We start from the raw sequence: 21,960 nt of genomic DNA, 5'->3' as shown, positions 1-21,960 counted from the left end.
TTACAATATGAGGGGGATTTGGGCTGAGAACACAGTGTCCATTACTCCCTAGTCCCTTTCAAAAAGATTTTACTCTGAAGTTATTCCCAAGAGGACACGTTTGAAATCACTTTCAAGACAAGACCAAACTAAAAGAGCCAAGTTTCGGTTTCAATTATGAGTATAAATTTCTGTAACAGTGGAAAATGAGACTCAGTGGAACATCTAAAAATCATTCTTAAAAAATGAAGCATTATTCATCAATTAATGTTTTTATTGGAACAATCTTTTAGGCCACATTTATCACTTTTTTGTTGAGAGTACTTTTTACTTTCGAAAATATCTTTTTTTTCTTCCCATTTTGTTTCTAGCTAGGGCCAAAATCTCAAGTTTGAGACCAGGATTCTTCCATCCCCAACTTAAAGCAAATAAAAGCCTCTGTTGCATTCCATTCTGGAACTTCCGCTTACTCCAACTCCCACAAGACTGAATCTTTGCAGTGAGTCACTGTTCTGGATCCTGATTTTGCTTCACTTCACTAACACCTTGGCAAGTTGTCTACATAATCCTAATCACAGAGTTTTACAGTAAAACAGAAGTGAAAGAGGACGGGCTGTTTTGTATACATTCACTACTTTTTTCCTTTTGCCTTTCTTATAATTAAAAACATCTAAATATTCTAAAACAAATTATTTCTATATTCTTGTTGGGCATTTTCGAGATTCACTCTCAGAAATAACCAGAAGTCTCCAGGAATGTACATCAGAATCATCAAGGTAACTTTTTTCAAAATATGAATGGTTTGTCTCCACTCCACACCCAATGAATCACAGAGTCTCTCTGGAAAACTCAAAAGATTAAGAGAGCAAGGAAATACTATGCATATTAAAAAGAACAAGGCTCATCTGGTCAGGTTTGGGCTTTGATGTTACTCTACTTATAAGCTAGTAAGTTGGCCTGGTACTGTTTCATAGATGCTAGCAGAAGACATCCTAAGTCAGAAACAACTATGGTTCACAGTACAGCAAGTAGTGTGAGCCTCATGTCTGCTATGGTTCCCTTGCCCACAAGGGGTCATGCAAATGGGCCTATATAGATTCCTGGACACAAAGTGAGCTGTGTTATAGGAGAGGAACACTGTACTTGGGAATTCTGCTGTGTTTTAGTGAGAATAGTGTGCAAACCTGTTCTGTCCCAGAAAGAGAGATTACTTCAACCCTCGAGCTTACCTGCTGCAAACTCAACTCCTGAGAAATGGCCTGGGCAAAGCACAGGGAGGGCCTCACATTCTTGGCAAGACCAGCAGGATGTGTTGGAGTTTGAGAGAATATGGAAGAGTGTTTCTCAACACATTCTATATGAACTCATATGGGAAGGTGACTAGAGTGAAATTTGAAAATGTAAAAAAAAAAAAAAGAAAGAACAGGATGTAGGAACAGATTATAGACTATATAATCCTATCTGGTCTCACCTCCCCAACCCCAGCCTTTGGAGAGACATACATAGTCTTGTAAATGTATGATTTTTAGAAGGGTACATAAAAACTCTCCTGGAAATGGGAATGGGGAACTTGAATATAAAAGAAACTTTTATTCTACTTTGTATCATCCCTTTTGCTTTGTTATTATGAACATGTCTTTTTTTAAAATCATAAAAATGCACCTGTTTTTTGTCAGCAGATACTCTAGCCATCTCTTCATTGTCTCCTAAGGGTCCATGCTTTCCTTCCTCCTTTTCCTAATTAAAAGCAGATTAAGGGGGGAGAAAAAGGATTAGTACATAAAATGTGATTAATTCAATATTACCTATGTAAAGAACAGGAAGTGGAGGAAGTAATGATGTTGGTAATGAAATGATGGGGGTGTGGATGGCAGTAGTGGTAGTGCTGACTATATGCACGATGATAATAATAATACCTAACAGTTGCCATGTATCTGGTCCTAAATCACCCTCTTTAATTATCCCAGCTTTACAAAGTAGCTATGATTATTTTCATTTTTCAGATGAAGAAACTGCGGATAGAGATAAAATATCTCAACCATGGTCACAGAGCTAATAAATGTGTAAGCAGGGATCTGAGCCCCTAATCCATTGTCTTCACCATTATGCTATATTACTTCTGTTCTGGAAAAGTATGTAAGGTCTTTCAGCATAAAGGTAAGGTCCCAGAGGACACCATGGGAAGAGCTGGGAGAGAAAGACAATATATGATGTATACAGACATAAGAGGGAACAACGCAGTCATTCTAAAGTCTTACTGAAGTAATATTTGGGAAATTTTAGATAAGTCTTACTTAACTGAAATTTAAAACTATGAACCAGTAGGAGAGATAACTATTTTTAAATGACAGCCATGTTCAATAGTATTCAATTTCTATTCCAAAATTTTTTTTCAAATTTATTTATTTAATTGGAGGCTAATTACTTTATAATACTGTAGTGGTTTTTGCCATACATTGACATGAATCAGCCATGGGTGTACATGTGTTCCCCATCCTGAACCCCCCTCCCACCTCCTTCCCCATCCCATCCCTCAGGGTCATCCCAGTGCACCAGCCCTGAGCACCCTGTCTCATGCATCAAATCTGGACTGGCGATCTGTTTCCCATATAGTAATATACATGTTTCAATGCTGTTCTCTCAAATCATCCCACCCTCACCTTCTCCCACAGAGTCCAAAAGACTGTTCTATACATCTGTGTCTCTTTTGCTGTCTCGCATATAGGGTTATCGTTACCATCTTTCTAAATTCCATACACAGGCATTAGTATACTGTATTGGTGTTTTTCTTTCTGGCTTACTTCACTCTGTATAATAGGCTCCAGTTTAATCCACCTCATTAGAACTGATTCAAATGTATTCTTTTTAATGGCTGAGTAATATTCCATTGTGTATTATTCCAAAATTTGTAAGTACTTATGGTGTTTTTTTTTTCCTCAGAAGTCCCACTCATTTATCTAGTTTTTTTTTTTCATTTATCTAGTTTTAGACTGGATAATTAAAAATTCTTACTCTTTATACTATGTATACTTTGCTGAACAATCCTCAAGACACATTCATACAGTGTAAATATTTGACAACACAGAAAACTCAGATAGCAGTTATATTCAGAAATGGTTGTAGTTAATAATTCCCTAAGGTTGGCAAAAATTATAATTTAAATGCCCAATAATAAGGGAATAGACATGTTACATTGATAGAATGGATTGTTATGCAATCATTAAGATGACAATAAAATGATAAAACCCTAGAAGAAAACAGGTGGTAAGCTTGTTGACATAGGTTTTTGGCAATTTTTTGAATCTGACACCAAAAGCAAAAGAGCAAATGCAAAAAGAAACAACTGGACATACAACAAACTAAAAAGCTTGTTGAGTTGGAGAAAATATTTGCAAATCACACATCTGACAAAAGGCTAATATTCAAAATATATAAAGAACTCACACAACTCAACAGCAAAAAAAAAAAAAAATCAACAAATCCAATTTAAAAATGGGCAGAAGATCTGAATAGACATTTTTCCAAAGATATACAGATGGTCAACAGGTAAACAAAAAGATACTCTACATCACTAATTATCAGGGAAGTGCAAATCAAAACCACAATGAGACAGCACCTCACATCTGTTAGAATGGCTAGCATCAAAAAAGCTAGAACTGACAAGCGTTAGGGAGGGTGTGGGAAAAGGGAACCCTTGTGCACTGTTGCTGAGAGTGTAAACTGGTGCAGGCACTATGGAAAACAGTATGGCGGGTCTTCTAAAAATTAAAAATAGAACGGTAACATGAACCAGCAATTGCACTTCTGGGTGTTTATCGAGAGCAGGTGAAAACACTAACTTGAAGAGATATATGCACTCCCAATGTTCACTGCAGCATTATTTACTTACAATAGCCCAAATATGAAGACAACCTAAGTGTCCATCAACAGATGAATGGAAAAGAAACATTGTGTGAGTATTCAACACACACAATGGAATATTATTTAGGCACAGAACAGAATGAAATCTTGCCATCTACAACAACATAAAGGGATCTCAAGGGCATTATGCTAACTGAAGTCAGTCAGACAGAGAAAGACAAAGACCATATAATCTCTCTTATATGGGATCTCAAAAGAAACAAACAAAAATCTCCAAGTTCATAGACACAGAGAACAAAACGATGGTTGACAAAGATAGGGGTGAGGGTGGGAGAAACTGCTGAACCACTGGCTACTCCGAAAGCATTAGACCAAGTTGCCACTCCAGTGTTTATAACAGTATTACAACATGAGCATTTTCAATGTTGTTAAGTCAAAAGGGCAGGATCCAGAGTTAAATGATATCCAATGAATAAAGGAAATAGAGCAAAAAGATTGTGAAACAGCACAAAAATATTAGTAGTCTCCAAGTGGTGCAATTATGAGGGATTTTTTTTCTTCTATTTTGTAAATAATAAACATGTATTATTTTCGTAACACATAAAACTATTTTATTTTTAAAAAGACAAAGATTTTTAGAGTGTCAAAAGCAGTGTTTCCAATACAAGTACATGTGAAATTGCATCTTAGAGTTTCGGTGGCTTACTTTCTATAGCAAATGCAGGATAAAGAATTTAAGTGAAACAAATCTATTACTTTAGCTTAGAGAACATTTTTCTTAATAGGAAAAAGATCGTATCAATTTTGTGAACATCATGTGCAATTAATAGTGGAATTATTTATATAAATTAATGTGCCTGTCTGATGACAAGATATGGTTTTGGGGTGTGTGTGTATGTGTGTGTGTGGTGTGGTGTATATGAATGAATTAAAATGATACCAAATCTTTGTATTAAAAAAGATTCTTCAAAATTATTACTCAATTTGTAAAAAGCCCCGCTTTTAATTAATGTTTAATTGAAATGCATTTGACATACAACATTGTAAAAAATTAAGGTGTACATTAATTTGATACATTTGTATATTATAATATGATTGCCATTATAGCAATAATTAGCGCCTTGATCATGTTACACAACTATTCACTTCTTTCTAGTAGATGGAATAATTAAGTCCTAGTCTCTTAGCATGTTTGATGATTATAAGAGTATTGTTTTCTGCATTCTCTGCGACTGTGCACTAGATCTCCAGGGCTTATTTCCTACTCCTGAGTCTATACCCTTAAACAACATCTGTCTTGTCCCCTCACCCCCAGTAACCACCATTTCACTCTCTACGAGTTTGGCCATACAGTACTTGTCTTTCTCAGTCTGACTTACTCATTTTGCATAATGTGCTCAAGGTTCATTTATTGTGCAGCAAATAGGAGGATGTCCTTCCTTCTCACAGCTGAATAACACTGCAATGTAAAGTCCAGCTTTTAAATGCACTTTAAAAGGCTTAAATCTTAAACATTTGCTTCTGTCTCTTTAAGACAAATTCCATCAGCAAAAAAAATCCCAAAACCAAAAAAACCAACAGCTTGGCAATCTTCTACCTTCATAAAATAATACTAAGCTATTAACAACTAGGAAGAATAAAGGACTTCAAAACCATGAAGAAAATGAAGAACTTTCTCAAAGCCAATAATAGTAACTGGTTGAAAAATAGGAAATAAAAATGCACAACATCTTAAATGTTTTATTTATAAAACATTTCACATAGGTATTGGGAGAAAACCACTCCAAGAACTATCACTTTATCATGAAGTAAATTCCCTATCTACACATAGACCTTACACTCTTCACAAAAATTAACTCAAAATGAGTCACAGACCAAAACTATAACACTCCTAGAAAATAAACATAGGAGAAAACCTAGATGATCTTGAGTATGGCAATGACTTTTTAAATACAACACCAAAGGCATGATGCATGAAAGAAATCAATGGTAAATTGGATTTCATTAAAATTAAAAACCACTCTGCAAAAGACAATGTCTCAAGAGAATGAGAAGACAAGTCACAGACTAGGAGAAAATATTTATAATAGACACATCTGATAAAAGACTGCTCTCCAAAATATACAAAGAACTCTTAAAACTCAACAATAAGAAAACAGACAACCTGATTAAAACGTGAGCCAAAGACCTTAACAGCCAGCTGACCAAAGAAAATACAGATGGCAGTCTGAGAGGGTAACTGTTAATATTCTATTTTTAGTATGGAAAGCGAAACCATCACAGCTATGAACTACAAGCATCACACTAAATCGCCACAGTGTTTTGCAAATTTGAAGGCTTGTTGAGTTTGTTTTTACGTGTGACCGAAACTAGAGCAATAAAATCAGATTTTAGACCACCGCTTGTCTAAAGGTTGAAAAACTATCTACGAAACAAATTATACCTGAGATTTCTGTCTTTGGGTTTTCACTGCTGGAAAGAGTTCCATCCAGAGACTAAGCAGAGTGAAAAGGTTGACTTTAGAAAGCCTTGGTATTTCACCTACAAAAGAGAGGGCAAACACTTAAAATTTTTACTGATGATGAAAATAAGAACTAAGCTCACTGCCACTTGGGTGCTGCAGCCTTGGCTCGGCTGTTTTAGCAAGAGGCAGAGAAAAAGGATTTGTGTGTAAAAGAATCAAAGCTCTTTCTTATCAGAAAGTTTCAGCCTCCTTAAGGGCAACTTCTTCTAGCACCTTCCGAAGTTGGGCCCTCTTTCACCCAACAGGGAAAAAAAAAAAGCTTAAGTGATGCAAGTAGCTATGGGAAAAAAAAAAAAGTTATGAAAAGTCCTAGCATCGGAGATCACGGTGGAACAAGCTTTACTTTGAACTGTGATGAGGCACTGCAACAAGGGCAGGGATTAGAACATAGAACTAAAAATACGATGACCTTAAAAGGTAAAGGAGCTGAAATACAGGAAAGCGTCGCGTGCGGTTAATTTCAGAATCAAATTAACAAAACAAAACACGGTTTAGGGAATTTTCAGGGTCGCCGATCCCCAGAGATCCCAGCTCCAGGTCCTGGGAGGAAAAAGTAAAGGGGAGTGAGGAGTGAGCGCAACTTCAGAAGCCAGTGCAGCCGGGCCAGGAGATCCCGGTGACGGAGGCAGGGACGCGCCTGGGGCAGGCATGGGACACCCAGGAGCAGAAACGCAGGCCAAGAAGAGCAAGCAGGAAACCCGGAGTCAAACGGCGGGAGACGCGCAGAGCAGAGCGAGAGGCTGACAGCGGGAGCAGGATTCGGGGCACTCACCGGTCATACTGCCCGTCTGGGTGCTGACTGACCGTCCGGCCCCCGCGCTCTCCAAATTTTGCATCTGCCCCGCTTCTCTCAACCCCAGCCTAGCGGCCTCTGCTGCCCAGGAAACCTCTCGCTGTCCTGCATGATCTTTGCCCCAGCAACCCCACCTCTTGCCTCCTCCCAGCAACAGACAGGACAGCGACAGCCAGCTCGGCGCTGTCAGATGACGCACGAGCTCGGCGGCCATTTCCGGGCGCCCTGTGTGACGTCACGGCGAGGCGCGGCCGCGGTGGCGTAGGGGCTACTCCTCCCGGGGCGACCCGGCGAGTAGTAGGAAACACAGGACCGTGCATTATTTGACGCTCGTGTTTGACTGCTTTCTTAGGGTTTGCTGAATGAAGTCTGGTCGCTAGAGGATGTCTTGGCTCGAAGTCCCAAGTTGCGCACACTCGGCAAGGGCGATGAGGGCTTCGCATACGTGAGAGTTGGCCCGAGAGGGAAGGAGAATTGAAATGGAAGTCAGTGTTAATCACTCAGTCGTCTCCCACTCTTTGCGACCCCATGGACTGTAGCCCGCTAGGTTGCTCTGTCCGTGGGATTCTCCAGGCAGGAATACTGGAGTAGGTTGCCACTTCCTCCTCCAGGAGATCTTCCCGACCTAGGGATCGAACCCAGGTCTCCTGCATTACAGGCAGATTCTTTACTGCCTGAGCCATTAAGATGGAAACTAGCCCCCATACAGTTAGCGGTCAGGGTCTCAAGGAGTTTGAGAGGCGAATGAGGTGGGAGCTGGGCGGTCCCAGGTGGTTATCTTCTAAGATTGGCCAGCCAGTCCTGGGCAGCTTAGTGCCAGGGACCGCCACAAGAACATTTTGCTGCTTCTTAAACACATGAAGACATTGAGGGTAGAACTGTCCTCAGGAAATTGAGGATGGAGGAAGTGGCCCTTGGAAAATCTGAGAGGTACCAGACTTTGTGGATCTGTGTTCAGTGCAATTTAGTTTTATTATTTTATGTGTCCTAGGCATGACTCAGAATGAAGCTCCTCCCTCCCCCCAGTGACCCAGCCCATTTTCCTGATAACCAACCTGTTATCATAAATTTGAAATATTTAAAAATAGGCACAAAAACCGCTCCAAGACTAAAAGCAAAAGCCAACGTTATAAAAGCACATTATTTTGTAAAAGACTGAAGAGAATTTTCAGTGTTGATGGATATGACTGTGGTTCATTAATTATCACTGTTGTGTAGTGTTTCATTGTAGCTATATACCACAATTTATTTACCCATATTTGAGTCAAGAGACATTTGCTCTATCTCCAGCTTTTTGCTATTACAAGCAATGCTGCTTTAAACTTTTTTGTATATATTTTCTTATGGTCATATGGATAGCTTCTTTAGGGACTAAACTTAGGAGTAGAATTCTTGAGTTGTTGTCAAGTTTTCCAGATACTGCTGAAAAGTTTTCCGGAGAGGTTGGACCAATTTACATAGCACTGTATCCCCACTAATTCTTGGGTATTGTCAAACTTTTAATGTTTACCAATCCGGTTGGCATAAAATGATATCTTGTGGTTATGATTTTCCCTGATTTCTACTTAGGTGCATTGGCCATACATGTGTCCTCTCTATAAAATACCTGTTAGCCATTTTTCTATTTGGTAGTTATTTCTTATTCATTTGTAAGCATTCTTAATACATCCTCGATACTCATTCCTGGGTGGGAATGTGTATGGTAAATATCTTCTCCCCATTTGTCACTTGCTTTTTCACTTTAATTATTTTTTCAGTGCATAGTTCTTTATTTTAATGTGCCAAACATAAGAATAATTTTCTTTAGTGGGTTTTGTATCTTTTCAAAAAGCATTTTTATCTGTTTATAAAGATATCTTTTATTTGTCTATGTCAATTATATCTCAGTTTTTTAACAGTAACTTTTATGTTTCCTCTAAAAGCCATAAGTTTTTCCTTTCATATTTATATCATCATTCATCTAGAATTTAGTTTTGTGTATGATGTTAGGTCAGAATACACTTTCTTTTCCACTTGGATAATCAGTTAGCCCATCATTATCTCCTCATTGATCTGCAATGTCACCTCTGTCATGTATCAAGTTTCCATATATACGTCAATCTGTTTCTGGATTCTGTATTGTATATTATTGGTTTATTATACCTCTGCCCCCTTAACTCCCCCCCCCACCCCACCCCAAAAAAACCCACCTTATTTTCTTCAGGAGTATCTTGGTTATTCTTGACCCTTTAATCTTCCATGTAAGTTTTATTTTATTTATTTATTTTTAAAATATATATTTATTTGGCTGTGCTGGGTCTTAGTTGTGGCATGTGGGATCTTTAGTTGCACATGCAAAGTATTAGTTGTGGCCAGTGGGATCTTAGCTTCCCTACCAGGGATCAAACCGCACCCCCTGCATTGGAAGGGCAGAGTCTTAACCACTGGACCGCCAGGGAAGTCCTGTCGAATGACTTTTTGACCAACTTATTCAGAGAATGGGGAAAGAAGGAGGGAGACACAGATGGAGGGGATGGAGGAAAGGAGGGAGGGTTATTATGTTTATCACAGATTTTCTTAAAAGCTCAATGATCCCAGGTAGAGCAGTGCCCATAAAGAATAGGTGCTCAATATCACTAATTAGTATCCTTCCCCACTTTGTGTTTCGTTTACTTATTCTCTGTAGATAACCCGGATCTCTTCCTTTTATTCTAGGTCCTGTTGATTGGGAACATTGGTCCTAGCAGTGTGTGTGTTTGGATAGAATCCTCTTACAATAAAACAAGCTGAGGTCCCATGGAGCTCATGACCCATACATCATATCTGTGCTGGATTTGTTGGTACTGGTGAAGTTTGGCAGAGACTGAATACCTGGCTTGTAGAAGAAAACCTACCTCACCCTCTGTCTTGCTCTGGTATGTGGAAGGCACACCACAACCAATGACCGTGCCTCCTGCATACCTGGACTGATAGGGACCCCTGGTGGCCAGTGCACCCTTGTACAAAGGATTGGCCCTCATGTGGTCATTTCAGGCAAAGATGTAACCATGAGCACCACCCTGAATCCACAAATTGAGGTTTCCTAAAGAGTTCTTGGAAGGCAGTTCCTGGCAGTACTTCAACCTCAAAGAAGCAAAGAGAAGCCAAAACAAAATCCAGATGCTCTTCACGGTACATTTGCTTTGTTATGGAGGGCAGTGCTGCCAGAGAGAAATCACTTCTCAAGTTTCCCATATATTGTCCCTACTAGTGTCCTCAGAAAAGTAAACTTGGTGCCACATAGATCAATGTGCTACAAAGTAAGACTGTCCAGGGACCCTGAGGACGTCTGTGCCCCACGAGGTAGGAAGGACGGGCAGGCCTGCCTCCTGTGATGTCCTGAGGTTCTCTGCCATTGGCAGCCTGGGAGCAGGCAGGCAGTGTGCCTGGTATCAGGGTCCACAACCATGCTTCGTGAGGGTCCCTATGTGTGCAGCACCGTCTGGACTGGGTTTGAGTGTTTCTGAATCAGCAGCCTGAAGAGGTTCTCTGATGATTCATGTTAGAAGTCAAGGGACTGGAGGGAGGGGTAGGAATGAGAGGACAGGTAAGACAGGGAATAGAGAGGGAACTAATGCTTGTGGAATAGCTACTTGAATCAGTTAGCTTCGTAAAAATGATAATGGTAATAATAATGGTGTCTTATAGTACAGAGCATTTTCTACGTTCCAGGCTCTGTTCTAGCCACTTTGCTTGTGTTACGTGCTCAGTCGCTCAGTCATGTCCAACTCTTTTGCAACCCCATGGACTGTAGCCTGCCAGGCTCCTCTGTCCATGGGATTTCCCAGGCAAGAATACTGGAGTAGGTTGTCATTTCCTTCTCCAGGGGATCTTCCTGATCCAGAGATTGAACCTGCGTCTGCTATGTTGGCAGGCAGGTTCTTTACCACTGAGCCACTAGGGAAGCCCAGCCCCTTTACATATGTTATATCATTTACTCCTTCCAACAACCTTATGAAGTAGATATTTTTATTTTTATCCCTACTGATAGGAACTGAGACATTGAGTACCTTGATCAAGCAGACACAGCTTGAGAGGGGTGGGAAAAAGATATAAATGCTCATCACTTCATTTAATACAAAATCTATGATACAGATTTTCATCATCTCCATTTTACAGGCAAGGAAACTAAGGCCCTTGGACCAGCAATATCAGCATCATTTAGGAGCTTATTAGGAATGCAGAACCTTTGGCCCTACTTCAGACCTACCAAAGCCCAAAGCAGAATCTGTACAGAACCACCTTTTTTTTTTAATCACCTGAATCTGCAGGCCTTTCTGATGTCAGTGCTTTTATTGGCCTGTGAGCTGAATCTGTGTTTAGTCTAGACGATACAGTCATACATTTCAAGGCCACAAAGGCCATTCGAAAGTCAAGATGATTTCAACCCCATAACACAAACTAATGTTTCTAGAGTATTTTGTCATACACTGCTCAGTGAGTATTTGTGGAGTCAATTAATGAAACACAAACCCTTCCCCCAGGTTGTTGCCTCACTTGAAACAAGCTGGGGGGCTCAAGGAGAGCTCTTTCTGAGGACAGCGAGTGGTTCCACTCAGAGCATCCAGGACACCATCCACAGGGCAGAGGGAGGCCCAGGACTAATCACAACCACCCATCCGTCTCCAGTGACCCTTGACTTGGCCACTCCTCAAGTGTTCCCATGATGCCTCTCCCCTTTACAGCTAGTGGGCAACCCAAGAGGACACTTTGTGCCATGCTAGAGAACACTTCGGGGGTTCCCAGGTGGTGCTAGTAGTAAAGAACCCACCTGCCAGTGCAGGGGACATGGGTTTGACCCCTGGGTCAGGAAGATCCCCTGAAGAAGGAAATGGCAACCCACTCCAGGGTTCTTGCCTGGAGAACCGGGGACAGAGGAGCCTGGTGGGCTGCCAGCTATGGGGTCACACAGAGTTGGACACGACTGATGCGACTTAGCAGCAGCAGCCAGTATTCTTGCCTGTAAAATCCCATGGACAGAGGAGCCTGATGGGCTATAGTCCATGGGGTTGCAAATAGTTAGACATGACTAAATACAGAAAAATTTTAGACCTTAGGACAACTTTTCAAATACTTTTGACCATGACCCACAATGAGAATACATTATATTTTACGAACCATGAAAGATACCAACTGATACATAATTGCAACAAAAGTTTCACAACATAATAGTTGGCCTTACTACATGTGATACACGGATTATTCTATTCATATTCCAATAAACATGTGACAGACTGCAGTCATCTCACAATCCACCGATGGGTGAGGTGGGCATTTTGAAAGCAGGTGTCCAGCCATCTACAGGAGCGATAGAATTCAGAGACCCAGTGGTAAGGAAGGGTGATGCTCCTTGTGACACCTGGAAACACACCTCTGTCACAGGAAAGTGTGATGCAGATCCTTCTTTTCTAGAATCTGAACAAGAAAGCTCAAAGGAGAGCTCTTTGCTTCTAAACTTTATACCATACATAAAACATTATAAATAAAAACATGAAAGCACTATACTATAAATAATGTATCAATAAAATTCTTAGCCATGATTTTCCACAGGGAAGAAGCCACTTCTGACTGCCCCAGAGAGGAACTCCCATGAGAAGAAAGACTGTGTGGCTGCAGCTCCAGCACGTGTCCACTTGGTGCCACCAAGCAAATGAGTGGCAGAGGCACAGGGCTGCACCGAGAGCCCAGTGAGTGCCCCCCCATCAGTGTCCCCAACAACTTCTCAGAGCCTCCGACACGATCTTTTGTGTTGTGTGACTCTTGGGAAGGTGGGTACAGCATGCAGTGTTTTTCTATCAGCTGACCACAGAATCCTTCTTTCAAGGATTAAAATCTGCAGAACACAGTTTAGGGACTGCTGCCCCAAGTGACCAGTATGCCTCCTCCACTAGTTGGAAGAAATACAGTGTAGACAGGAGGCTTCCTCGCTGCTGCATGAGGGCAGGGCCAGGGTGTTAGGATGCTTCAAGGGGACTTTAAGGGATCATATACATAGCTAATCACATGAAAAAGCATGAAAAAGGACCCGGTCAGCATGTGGAGCAGACCCTTGTTTACAGAGTCACCATTTGTAGCTCACAGCTGAGCTAGTTGTATCCTGCCTATCTCCAGGGGCCACCATTCATAAGACCCTGGCAGTGGCTGAGGCCCTTTGGAGTTCCCAGAGGCAGCAGCAGCCCTCTAAAAACAGGTCTATATTTCAAACTGTAAAAAACAATGTTACACAGTTGTTGGCCAGAATATTCAGTACAGTCTCTCTCACCCTGACTGCATCCATTGTTGTTGTTCAGTCACCCAGTCACGTCCGACTCTGCGACCCCATGGACTGCAGCACACCAGGCTCCCCTGTCCTTCACTGTCTCCTGGAGCTTGCTCAAACTCCTGCCCATTGAGTCTGTGATGCCATCCAACCATCTCATCCTCTGTCGCCCCCTTCTCCTCACGCCCTCAATCTTTCCCTTGACTCATGTTTTTCTGTAAGTGTAGCTTCTCAGGGTGGGAGTGGGTAAGGCTCTTAAGAGATCAGACTCAGACCTGAGACTTGAATCCATCACTACTTATCCCACCAAGCCAAGGCGAATAAGGCATATTAAAGCTCTTATCAATGAGATCAGCAGTCTTTTTGTGGAAGCCAAGTCCTGCTGCAGCTCCCTGCCCTCAGGCTTCAGTGACTAGTTTCTGAACAGAGAGTACTGTGCCTAAAGTAAATGATTTTCTCCGAGCCTGAGAGAGGTGGGACCCCGATCACTCGACTCGACTCAGAATTCCTTTCACTTGTTTCTAAACATTTTTGCTGCCATATGTAAACATTAAGTAATTTCTTGAATCAAACTCTCATTATCCTGGATTCCTTGTAGATGCACCATCACATTTATCCAAAACATAGAACAAAAACAACACATAACACATATATTTAAAACAAAATACACCTCTGACCTCACAGGTGACAGTTTTTATGGCAGTGTCTGTCTGGCTTACTTGTTAATTGGAAAATGAGTGTCACATCCCAAGAGTAGGAGAGTGAGGACTTAAAAACCTCCCCAGAGCACATTTTGTGATGTGGGATTTCAGGAGGATGAAATGAACTTCCCCAAGGAGGTACATGAAAGGAAAGCCAGAGAGATTGGTACAGATACATCTCATACCTTTGTTTACAAAAAAAAATTCATGCTAAGATGCTGACAAACTTGCAAAACGTCAACCACTCTTTCTTGTTGTTTAGTTGCTAAGTTGTGTCCGACACTTTGCAACCCCATGGACTGCAGCATGCCAGGCTTTCCTGTCCTTTACCATCTCCTGGAGCTTGCTCAAACTCATGTCCATTCAGTCGGTGATGCCATCCAACCATCTCATCCTCTGTGGCCCCCATCTCCTCCTTTCCTCAATCTTTCCCAGCATCAGGGTCTTTAACAGTGAGTCGGCTCTTCCAATCAGGTGGCCAAAGTATTGGAGTGTCAGCTTCAACATCAGTCTTTCAAATGAGTATTTAGGGTTGATTTCCTTATATTGCAAAATGTCAACTACTCTTTCCAATTCTCCCTAACAGCATCTGTTCCCCCCTCGCGATTCTTTCCTCCTTACAGACCTGTTTTCCCTTAAGTCCCAGAGCCATGGGACAGGGCACCGGGTTTGGCAGTGCTGGTTGCTGACGTCTGCATGTTAGCGCTGTTCTCCGTGCAGCCAGCCCTGTCGCCGGCGGGGTTCCCTTCGGCCTCCCTGCTTCTGCAGAAACCTCTCTGTCTGGACCATCTGGCCAGCAGCAGTTTCCAGGCCGCTGCTCTATACTTCTTTGAAATGAGGTTGTAGAGGATGGGGTTGATGGAGGCGCTCAGATAGAAAAGTTGCAGAGCAACAATGTTAAAGTACTGAGAGAAGTACATCATCTGGGAATCTTTGGTATTGATGTAAATGATTCTGCCAATGTGGAAAGGCAACCAGCAAACTATAAACGCCAGAACCACCACCACTGCAAAACAAAACACAGGCACCAGAATTAGCTAAAGCATTCGAAAACAAGAGTTCCCACTGAAGCAATAATTAACAGCGAAATAAATAAAACTCTTGCCTAGCCAGATCCCCACCCCAGAAAAACTACCAGGTTACAGACAGCATGGATGTTTGCTTTGAAATTGAATATTCGAGAACAACAACAACTGAATATTCAGCTCATGCATATACTACCAAGGCCAGACATAAACCAGAGAGAGTGATTTTTACTAACAAGTACTAACAAGTGAAAATCGTTTCTTTCCACAAACCCATTTCAGAAACATGTTCTCTATTTTCCGTTGAAAAGAATTATGCAATGTCTGCACGATCTTTATTTTTTTTGATACGGGCACAATTCACTTTAGTCTTCAGGATAACATAACATTTAGTAAAGAAACTTTATCTTAACGTGAGGTATCCCGTCTTCTCCAGGGTTCTGTGAGTAATTCCACATCTGCGGCATCTAACGGACACAGGCAGTGGGCTTGAGAGCCTGCTATCATTCATCTTGCATCAGTCTAGCTCTCTGCTCACAGAGGCTTTGGGAAATAATAGTCATTTACCAGATCCGTATATCCCACCGTTAGGGGTCTCCCTGGGTGACACAGAGCTCCTAGAAGACGGGAGATGGTTTTCTACGGAGACTGGAGGGACAAGCAGGTGGAGGCTGGGGTCGAACCACAAAAGGAAGCGTGGCCAGAAGGGGCGCCAAGGGCTGGGAGATCCGGGGAAGGGGCACCGCGCGGTTGGGGTGTTTGGAACAGAGGCGGCGCCACTTACGCAGGACGCGGACCGTCTGCCGGTGGCCCTTCTCCCGGCCGGAGGTGGCCGGGCCTCGCAGCTGCCCGCGGCTCCTCCACAGCTCGCGCCCGATGAGCCCGTAGAGGACGCTGAGGCATAGGAAGGGCAGGAAGAAGTAGGCCGTGGTGACCCACAGCATGACGCGCAGCGCGCCCTGCTGCGCCGGGCTCGGCCGGCACTCTCGGCTGAACAGCGCGGCGGCGGCTGCTTCGAGCCCCGACGGCGAGGACCGCGGGGAAGCCAGAGAGGACCCCAGGAAGGGCGGCGGCAAGGGGGAGGGCCTAGCGGTGCCGTTAAGGTCCCGGAGCGCATCGTGGCCGGGGTCCTGCTCGACGCCCACCAGAAAGAAGAAGGGCCCGGCGGAGAGCAGCGCCACGGCCCAGAGCGCGGCGATGAGCGCGCGGACGCGGCGCCGGGTGACCAGGACGCGCGCCCGGAGCGGGCGGCAGACGGCCAGGTAGCGCTCCACGGCGAGCGCCGTCATGTGCAGCAGCGTGGCGTAGGTGCAGCCCCCGCCCACGTAGAGTGAGAGGCGGCAGAAGAGCTGCCCAAACACCCAGGGCCGCGAGCGCCACAGGCGGTACAGGTCGAAGGGGAGCCCGAGCAGGATGAGCAGGTCGGACACGGCCATGCTGCCCAGGTATAAGTTGGTGGTGGTCCGCATGTCCCGGTAGCGCCCGATCAGCAGCACCGTCACCACGTTGCCGCTCACCCCGACGGCGAACAGCCCCAGGCACACGGCGGTCACGGGCACCAGCGCCCCCAAGGGGAAGGGCGAGCAGCGGCGCTCGTCGCACGGCAGCAGCGCGGCCCACGGCGGCTCCCCGGAGCCCCGCGAGGCGTGGCTGCGGTTCCCGGGGCTGCCCATGGGTGCGGCGCGCGGGGCGGACGCACGGACGCGCGTGGGGTCCCCGGGGCAGGGTCCCCGGGGCAGGGCCTGGCCCCGCGGCGAGAGCGCTTCCTTCGGCGGCCGGCGCGCGCAGTGCGCGCGGAGCTCCAGCCGCCCGCACGGCTCGACCCCGCTGCACTGCGCGCCAGAAGGCGACTCCGCAGGGGCCGCTTTGAGGGCTGCAGAGCGGGTGGCGCGCAGTCCCCGCCCCCGGTCGCCGCCCGGCCCGCCCCAGCCCCGCGGGCGCTCCCGCTCCGCGGCCCGTCGTATTCCAGGCGCTTCCCTCCCCAACTGAACGCGGGAGGCTGCCGTCCTGGACGACGCTTGCCCCGACTCGGGAAAGCGATTTCTGAGCCCCCAACGACTTAGGTTCCTGCACCCAGCGGAGTGCGAGCGCCTTTTTTCGGTTGGGTTCTGAGAGGAACCTTCTGAGGGACCTCGACTGGTGGCTGCGTCTTGACGGCTCGGGAGGGAGCCGCAGGACTAATAGCGGGAGAGGAGCTTAGACCAGAATCTAGAGCCCCTCCTGGTTCTGGTGGTGACTCGACAGCCGAGTCATCTCAGGTCAGCCCCAGCCTGAGAGGGCAACAGCCAGTTCTCCTCTTCTGTAAATTTTCAAATGGTGATGGAGTTGACCAAGTAATTTGAACGATCTCTTATGACTCTGAAATCTATGGACATGACCATGTCTACTCGTTCTAAGGGGCTTCCCTGGTGGCTCAGACGGTTAAGAATCTGCCCGCAATGAGGGAGCCCTGGGTTCGATCCCTGGGTCCGAAAGATCCTCTGCAGAAGGGAATGGCAACCCACTCCAGTATCCTTGTCTGGGGAATTCCATGGACAGAGGAGCCTGGCGGGCTGTAGTCCATGGGGTTGCAAAGAGTCGGACCCCACTGAGCAACAGTCACACAGGAAGAACCAAAATCCTGGGGGAAGGACTGAAAACTGAGTCATGAGTCCATTCATTGTGGTCTCGACAGTAGCTGGCGCTGAGAGCTCAGGATGTGTCCGCTGCTGCGCTTTCCATTTAATTTTCAAGTCCTTGGAACTGAGCTCTTTGTGGATGGACACCGTCTAGCGGTTTTTCCCTCCATCCTACCGTGGTTTAAATCCTCAACTTCTTTTCCCGAGTTCCCTTCCTCTTCCTGGAACTGAAAGCAGGCTTTGCTCTAGCCTGGCTCCCCCTGCTCGGCTCAGCCCTCCCTCACAGGCAGAGCCATGGCCGTGGAGGAGGGGTACGGGTCGTCCTAAAACCTATCTTTAAATTTAACCTCACACTGTGCCCTCTCCAGCCCCTCCCCCCTCACTCACCCTCATTCTTGAGAATTTTGGTGCCTGACCCTCACTGTCTCAGACACTCCTGATATTAATAAAATTCACACCCCTACATAATTCCTCTGCCTCTCCTTTCTGTCCGTGGTCTTGTCCTCCACCCCGCCTCAAGCAGCGGCCCCTGTGAACACATCCCTTACGCCTTTTCATTCCCAGGACCTGGGAGCTTGCCTTCATCTCAGTTTCAGCCACTCCAGATTCTGACCTCCACCCCCTGTCTTTCCAGCTCACTTTCTCTAATACCTCAACTCCTGCAGTCCTCCAACTGCAGGAGTTTAGTGGGACCTCCATTTAGCCTCTCCTCCACCTTGTCCCTCGCGAGCCTCAGGTCCACACTTGCCGACTGTAAAGGATTTAAACTCCAAGAGCAATACTAATGACTTCCAGGAAAATACTCTCAACACCTATGCTCTTTTCTTTCTGATCTTCTTGGCCAGAGCTCAACCATAACCCTGGTGAAGCTGAACCCTCTGCTTACTCTGTGCAGGCTTCCAGGTATCTTGAGTAGAGTTGCATCTCTTGAAATTCACCACCTTTAGCTGGGGGCTTAGTTTTCTTCCACCATCCTCATCCTTATCCTATTTCATTTGCTTTTCTCACCCTCCAGACCACTCTGTACATCCTCCTCTCTCCTTGATCCTCAAGACTTCCTTCCCATCCTCACTCTCAGGTGGTGACCTTGTACTTTAATTCCTGGGAAGAATAGAAACAGTTGGAAGAGAACTACATGCTCCCATCACCACAGCCACCATCCCCCCAACCCCCGGACAGATGAATGAGTGGATGTTGTTCAGTCACCCAGTCTGCCTCTGAAACCCCATGGACTGCAGCATGCCAGGCCTCCCTGTTCCTCACTGTCTCCCAAAGTTTTCCCAAGTTCATGTCCATTGCATCAGTGATGCCATCCAGCCGTCTCATCCTCTGATGCCCTCTTCTCCTTCTGCCCTCAATCTTTCCCAGCATCAGGGACTTTTCCAATGAGTCAGCTGTTCACATCAGGTGACCAAAATACTTGAGCTTCAGCATCAGTCCTTCCAGTGAGTATTCAGGATGGATTTCCCTTAAGACTGACTGGTTTGATATCCTTGCTGTACAAGGGACTCTCAGGAGTCTTCTCCAACACTACAGTTTGAAGGCATCAATTCTTTGACACTCTGCCTTCTTTACGGTTCAGCTCTCGAAACCGTATGTGACCACTGGGAAGACTATAGCCTTGACTATGCAGACCTTTGTTGGCAGAGTAATATCTCTGCTTTTAAACACACACACACCCTTCCACCCCCTGGACAGATGAATGAGTGGATGGTGCTTGTAGCTGAACTCAACTCTGCCACTCGACACTTTATTCACCTCCTCAAAATCCTAGAAATCACTCTGGAAGTTCTCTCTCACACACATCATCAGATTTTCCTCCCTCTTCTGGATTGTTTCCATGTTTTCAGCAAAACTCAAAAGAGTTTCTGTATCCACTGTCTCCCCTTTTCCTCCCTCCCCCCTCCCTCTCTGCCTAAGCAGCGGAAATGTAATTTCTCCATTTCTAGTTGGTCTGAACTCTCCCTCACTCCCTTGGGTAGCAAGAAACAATCATCTAGCCTGCGTAAAGCATTGTCCAGTTGAATGAATTGGACAGCTCCTCTCAGCAGTGCACAGTCCCCTTCTCTCCGATGGCTTCCTCCTTCTGCCCTGTCTTTCCCTAAGAGGGCCCAGGTGGGTGGGAAGCAAAGGTCAGGTGGCTTAAAGGGCCTTAGGAAACCAGGAGGGAGAGGGGTGCCTAGCTTTGTGTTGGTTCCTGGGGGGCCGGCACTTGCTGGACTCCAGTTCAGGGTCCTCGTCCCTCTTGGTCACCAGGCACTCTGCTAACCTGAAGGCAGAGGTCTGTGGCTCGTGAACCTGTGGTCTTTTTCTTTGACTCCCGTGATGCTCCCGGGAGCACCTGGTAGATACCAGCTGTCGGCTGTCACAGGCCGCAGCCCCCCAAATCTCTGTCCTTGGGTCCATTTTGCTCCTTGGCCTGGTGGTTTGCCCACCTCTGCCGAAAGGCTCCCTCACCCCTCTCCGCCACATGACAGCTCTGAGAAAGGCCCACCGGGGCTCAGAGCGTGTCTGCACATCAGGTTCACAAAGCCAACTCTCCATCTCGTCTGTACTGCACACGTCCGTTCAGACCCTCTCCTGCGCTGCTGTATTTTCTCCATGGAGCTTATGACCAACTGACCTACTATCGAATCTACTTAGCTATTTGTTTGTTATCTGGCCCTCTCCTTCTCTCGACATCACATGCTCTGGAAGACAGGATTTCATCTTTCCCTAGTGCCCGGTACAAAGTGAGAATTCAATAAATATTTTTAAATCTCAGGGCGTGAATAAGCCTCTCCAGAACAGGGCATCACTATTTTCTGTACAATTCCTGGCAGTTGAGAACAGTACTCTGATTACAGGGGGTGTTCAGCAAACACTCTGATAATCTGGTTGGAGACAGAATACTGATACCGAGAATTAGATTCACGGCCAGAATACTGATACCGAGAATTAGATTCACGGCCAGGTTTTTGTTATGTTTTGGCTCAAGTATGACTTGGCCCCTGGGACATATCTGAACCCTATTATGATGGCTTGGCCTTCCATATTTTAGGAAGAAATGGGTCCAGATATCTGAAGAATGACTAAACCCTCTTTCTACTTTGTATTTCTAAGCCATCCACCAGCTCATGATGTTGTATTTCATTGGAGGAGAGGAAGAATTTTCAGTAGTCCAGGTGTGTGGCTACCCTCCTCCTCTACCAAATGTGAAGTATCCATCTTCACATTTGCTGCTTGTGTGGGGCAAAACCGAGTCTAGGTCTGACCCAGCTATCCCCCTGCTTCCCTGGAAACAAGGGGCTGGTGTCCTTAATAGGCACTTCACCCCTGGTTGGAAGCCTCATAGGCTGGAATGTTCTGGAAAAAAAATAAAGCTAACTTTGTGCTGTGTGTGAGGCGCATTTTCAAGTACCTGCATGTGGTAACTCATTGAGTCTTTAACCACAGCCTTTTGAGCAGGTGCTTTCAATATGTCCATTTTATAGATGAGAAGACCAAGGCACAGAGAAGCTCCTTAGGTCACGCAGCCAGTGAGTGTCTACTTCCCAAGGCCAAAGGCACCATCTCTGTGCCAGGGCCTCTTGCTTGGTAGGCCATAGCACAACCAGTCTCAGGAACCACACTTAGGTTAGTGTGATCAGCTTCTGCTTGGAAAGTATCTTTTAATTTGTATTCCATAAACCAGATTTTTGTGGACAAATGGAAACAGAAGGTGGTTTTTTTTTTGTTTTTAATTGAAGTATAGTTGATTTGGGGTCTTCCCTGGTGGTTCAGCAGTAAAAAATCTGCCATGCAGGAGACTTGGGTTTGATCTCTGGATGGGGACAATTCCCTGGAGAAGGAAACGGCAACCCACTTTAGCATTCTTGCCTGGGAAATCTCATGGACAGAGGAGCCTGGCAGGCTACAGTCCAGGGGGTCACAAGAGTCGAACATGACTCAGCGACTAAACAACCGGCATAGTTGATTTACCATGGCGTGTTAGTTTCACATTTACAGCTCCATCTCCCGTGCTCCTGGAGCCCTTGTAGGGTTGAGTCATTATTGAGCAGGCTGTTGCCACTCACCTTTCCTCCGGAGCTGCCCTTGGGGGGCAGCCTCTCCCATCTGCACAGGTGCCTGGAGACTGCGCCCCAGTAACCCAGCCTGGTCCTCAGGCAGAGTGAGGGGTCAGCATGGAGGTTCTCCGCCCAG

At 45.4% G+C, this 21,960-nt stretch overlaps 2 protein-coding genes and 1 long non-coding RNA gene across 4 annotated transcripts in view; 1 reads left to right on the top strand and 2 right to left on the bottom strand.

Moving 5' to 3' along the window:
* The window catches only part of CDADC1 (cytidine and dCMP deaminase domain containing 1), a 47,213-nt gene extending 39,803 nt beyond the window's left edge, over positions 1-7,410 (bottom strand). For both annotated transcript variants that reach the window (XM_081547536.1, XM_081547537.1), the window contains exons 1-3: positions 7,137-7,410; positions 6,284-6,381; positions 1,642-1,716 (exon numbers count right to left, since the gene is read on the bottom strand). In XM_081547536.1, coding sequence (XP_081403662.1) covers positions 1,642-1,716; positions 6,284-6,381; positions 7,137-7,371 — 408 coding nt within the window. In that variant the 5' untranslated portion in view covers positions 7,372-7,410. The remainder of the gene's footprint in view (positions 1-1,641; positions 1,717-6,283; positions 6,382-7,136) is intronic.
* Positions 7,395-13,783, top strand: LOC145528721 (uncharacterized). The gene is made up of 3 exons (XR_014070577.1): positions 7,395-7,642; positions 9,852-10,051; positions 12,726-13,783. It is a non-coding gene; the product is annotated as an uncharacterized LOC145528721 (long non-coding RNA).
* Positions 13,784-14,026: 243 nt separating this feature from the next.
* MLNR (motilin receptor) lies at positions 14,027-16,833 on the bottom strand. The gene is made up of 2 exons (XM_081547563.1): positions 15,945-16,833; positions 14,027-15,141 (listed from the first exon to the last, which is right to left on the bottom strand). Exons 1-2 carry the CDS (start codon positions 16,831-16,833, stop codon positions 14,771-14,773), a joined length of 1,260 nt encoding a protein of 419 aa, XP_081403689.1. The 3' UTR covers positions 14,027-14,770.
* Positions 16,834-21,960: the final 5,127 nt, after the last annotated feature.

Source organism: Giraffa tippelskirchi, chromosome 12, assembly GCF_054371585.1.
Source record: "Giraffa tippelskirchi isolate mGirTip1 chromosome 12, T2T-mGirTip1v1.2.pri, whole genome shotgun sequence".
Taxonomy (NCBI): domain Eukaryota; kingdom Metazoa; phylum Chordata; class Mammalia; order Artiodactyla; family Giraffidae; genus Giraffa; species Giraffa tippelskirchi.
The sequence above is the reverse complement of the archived record's forward strand: the minus strand, read 5'-3'. Positions and strand labels throughout refer to the sequence as shown.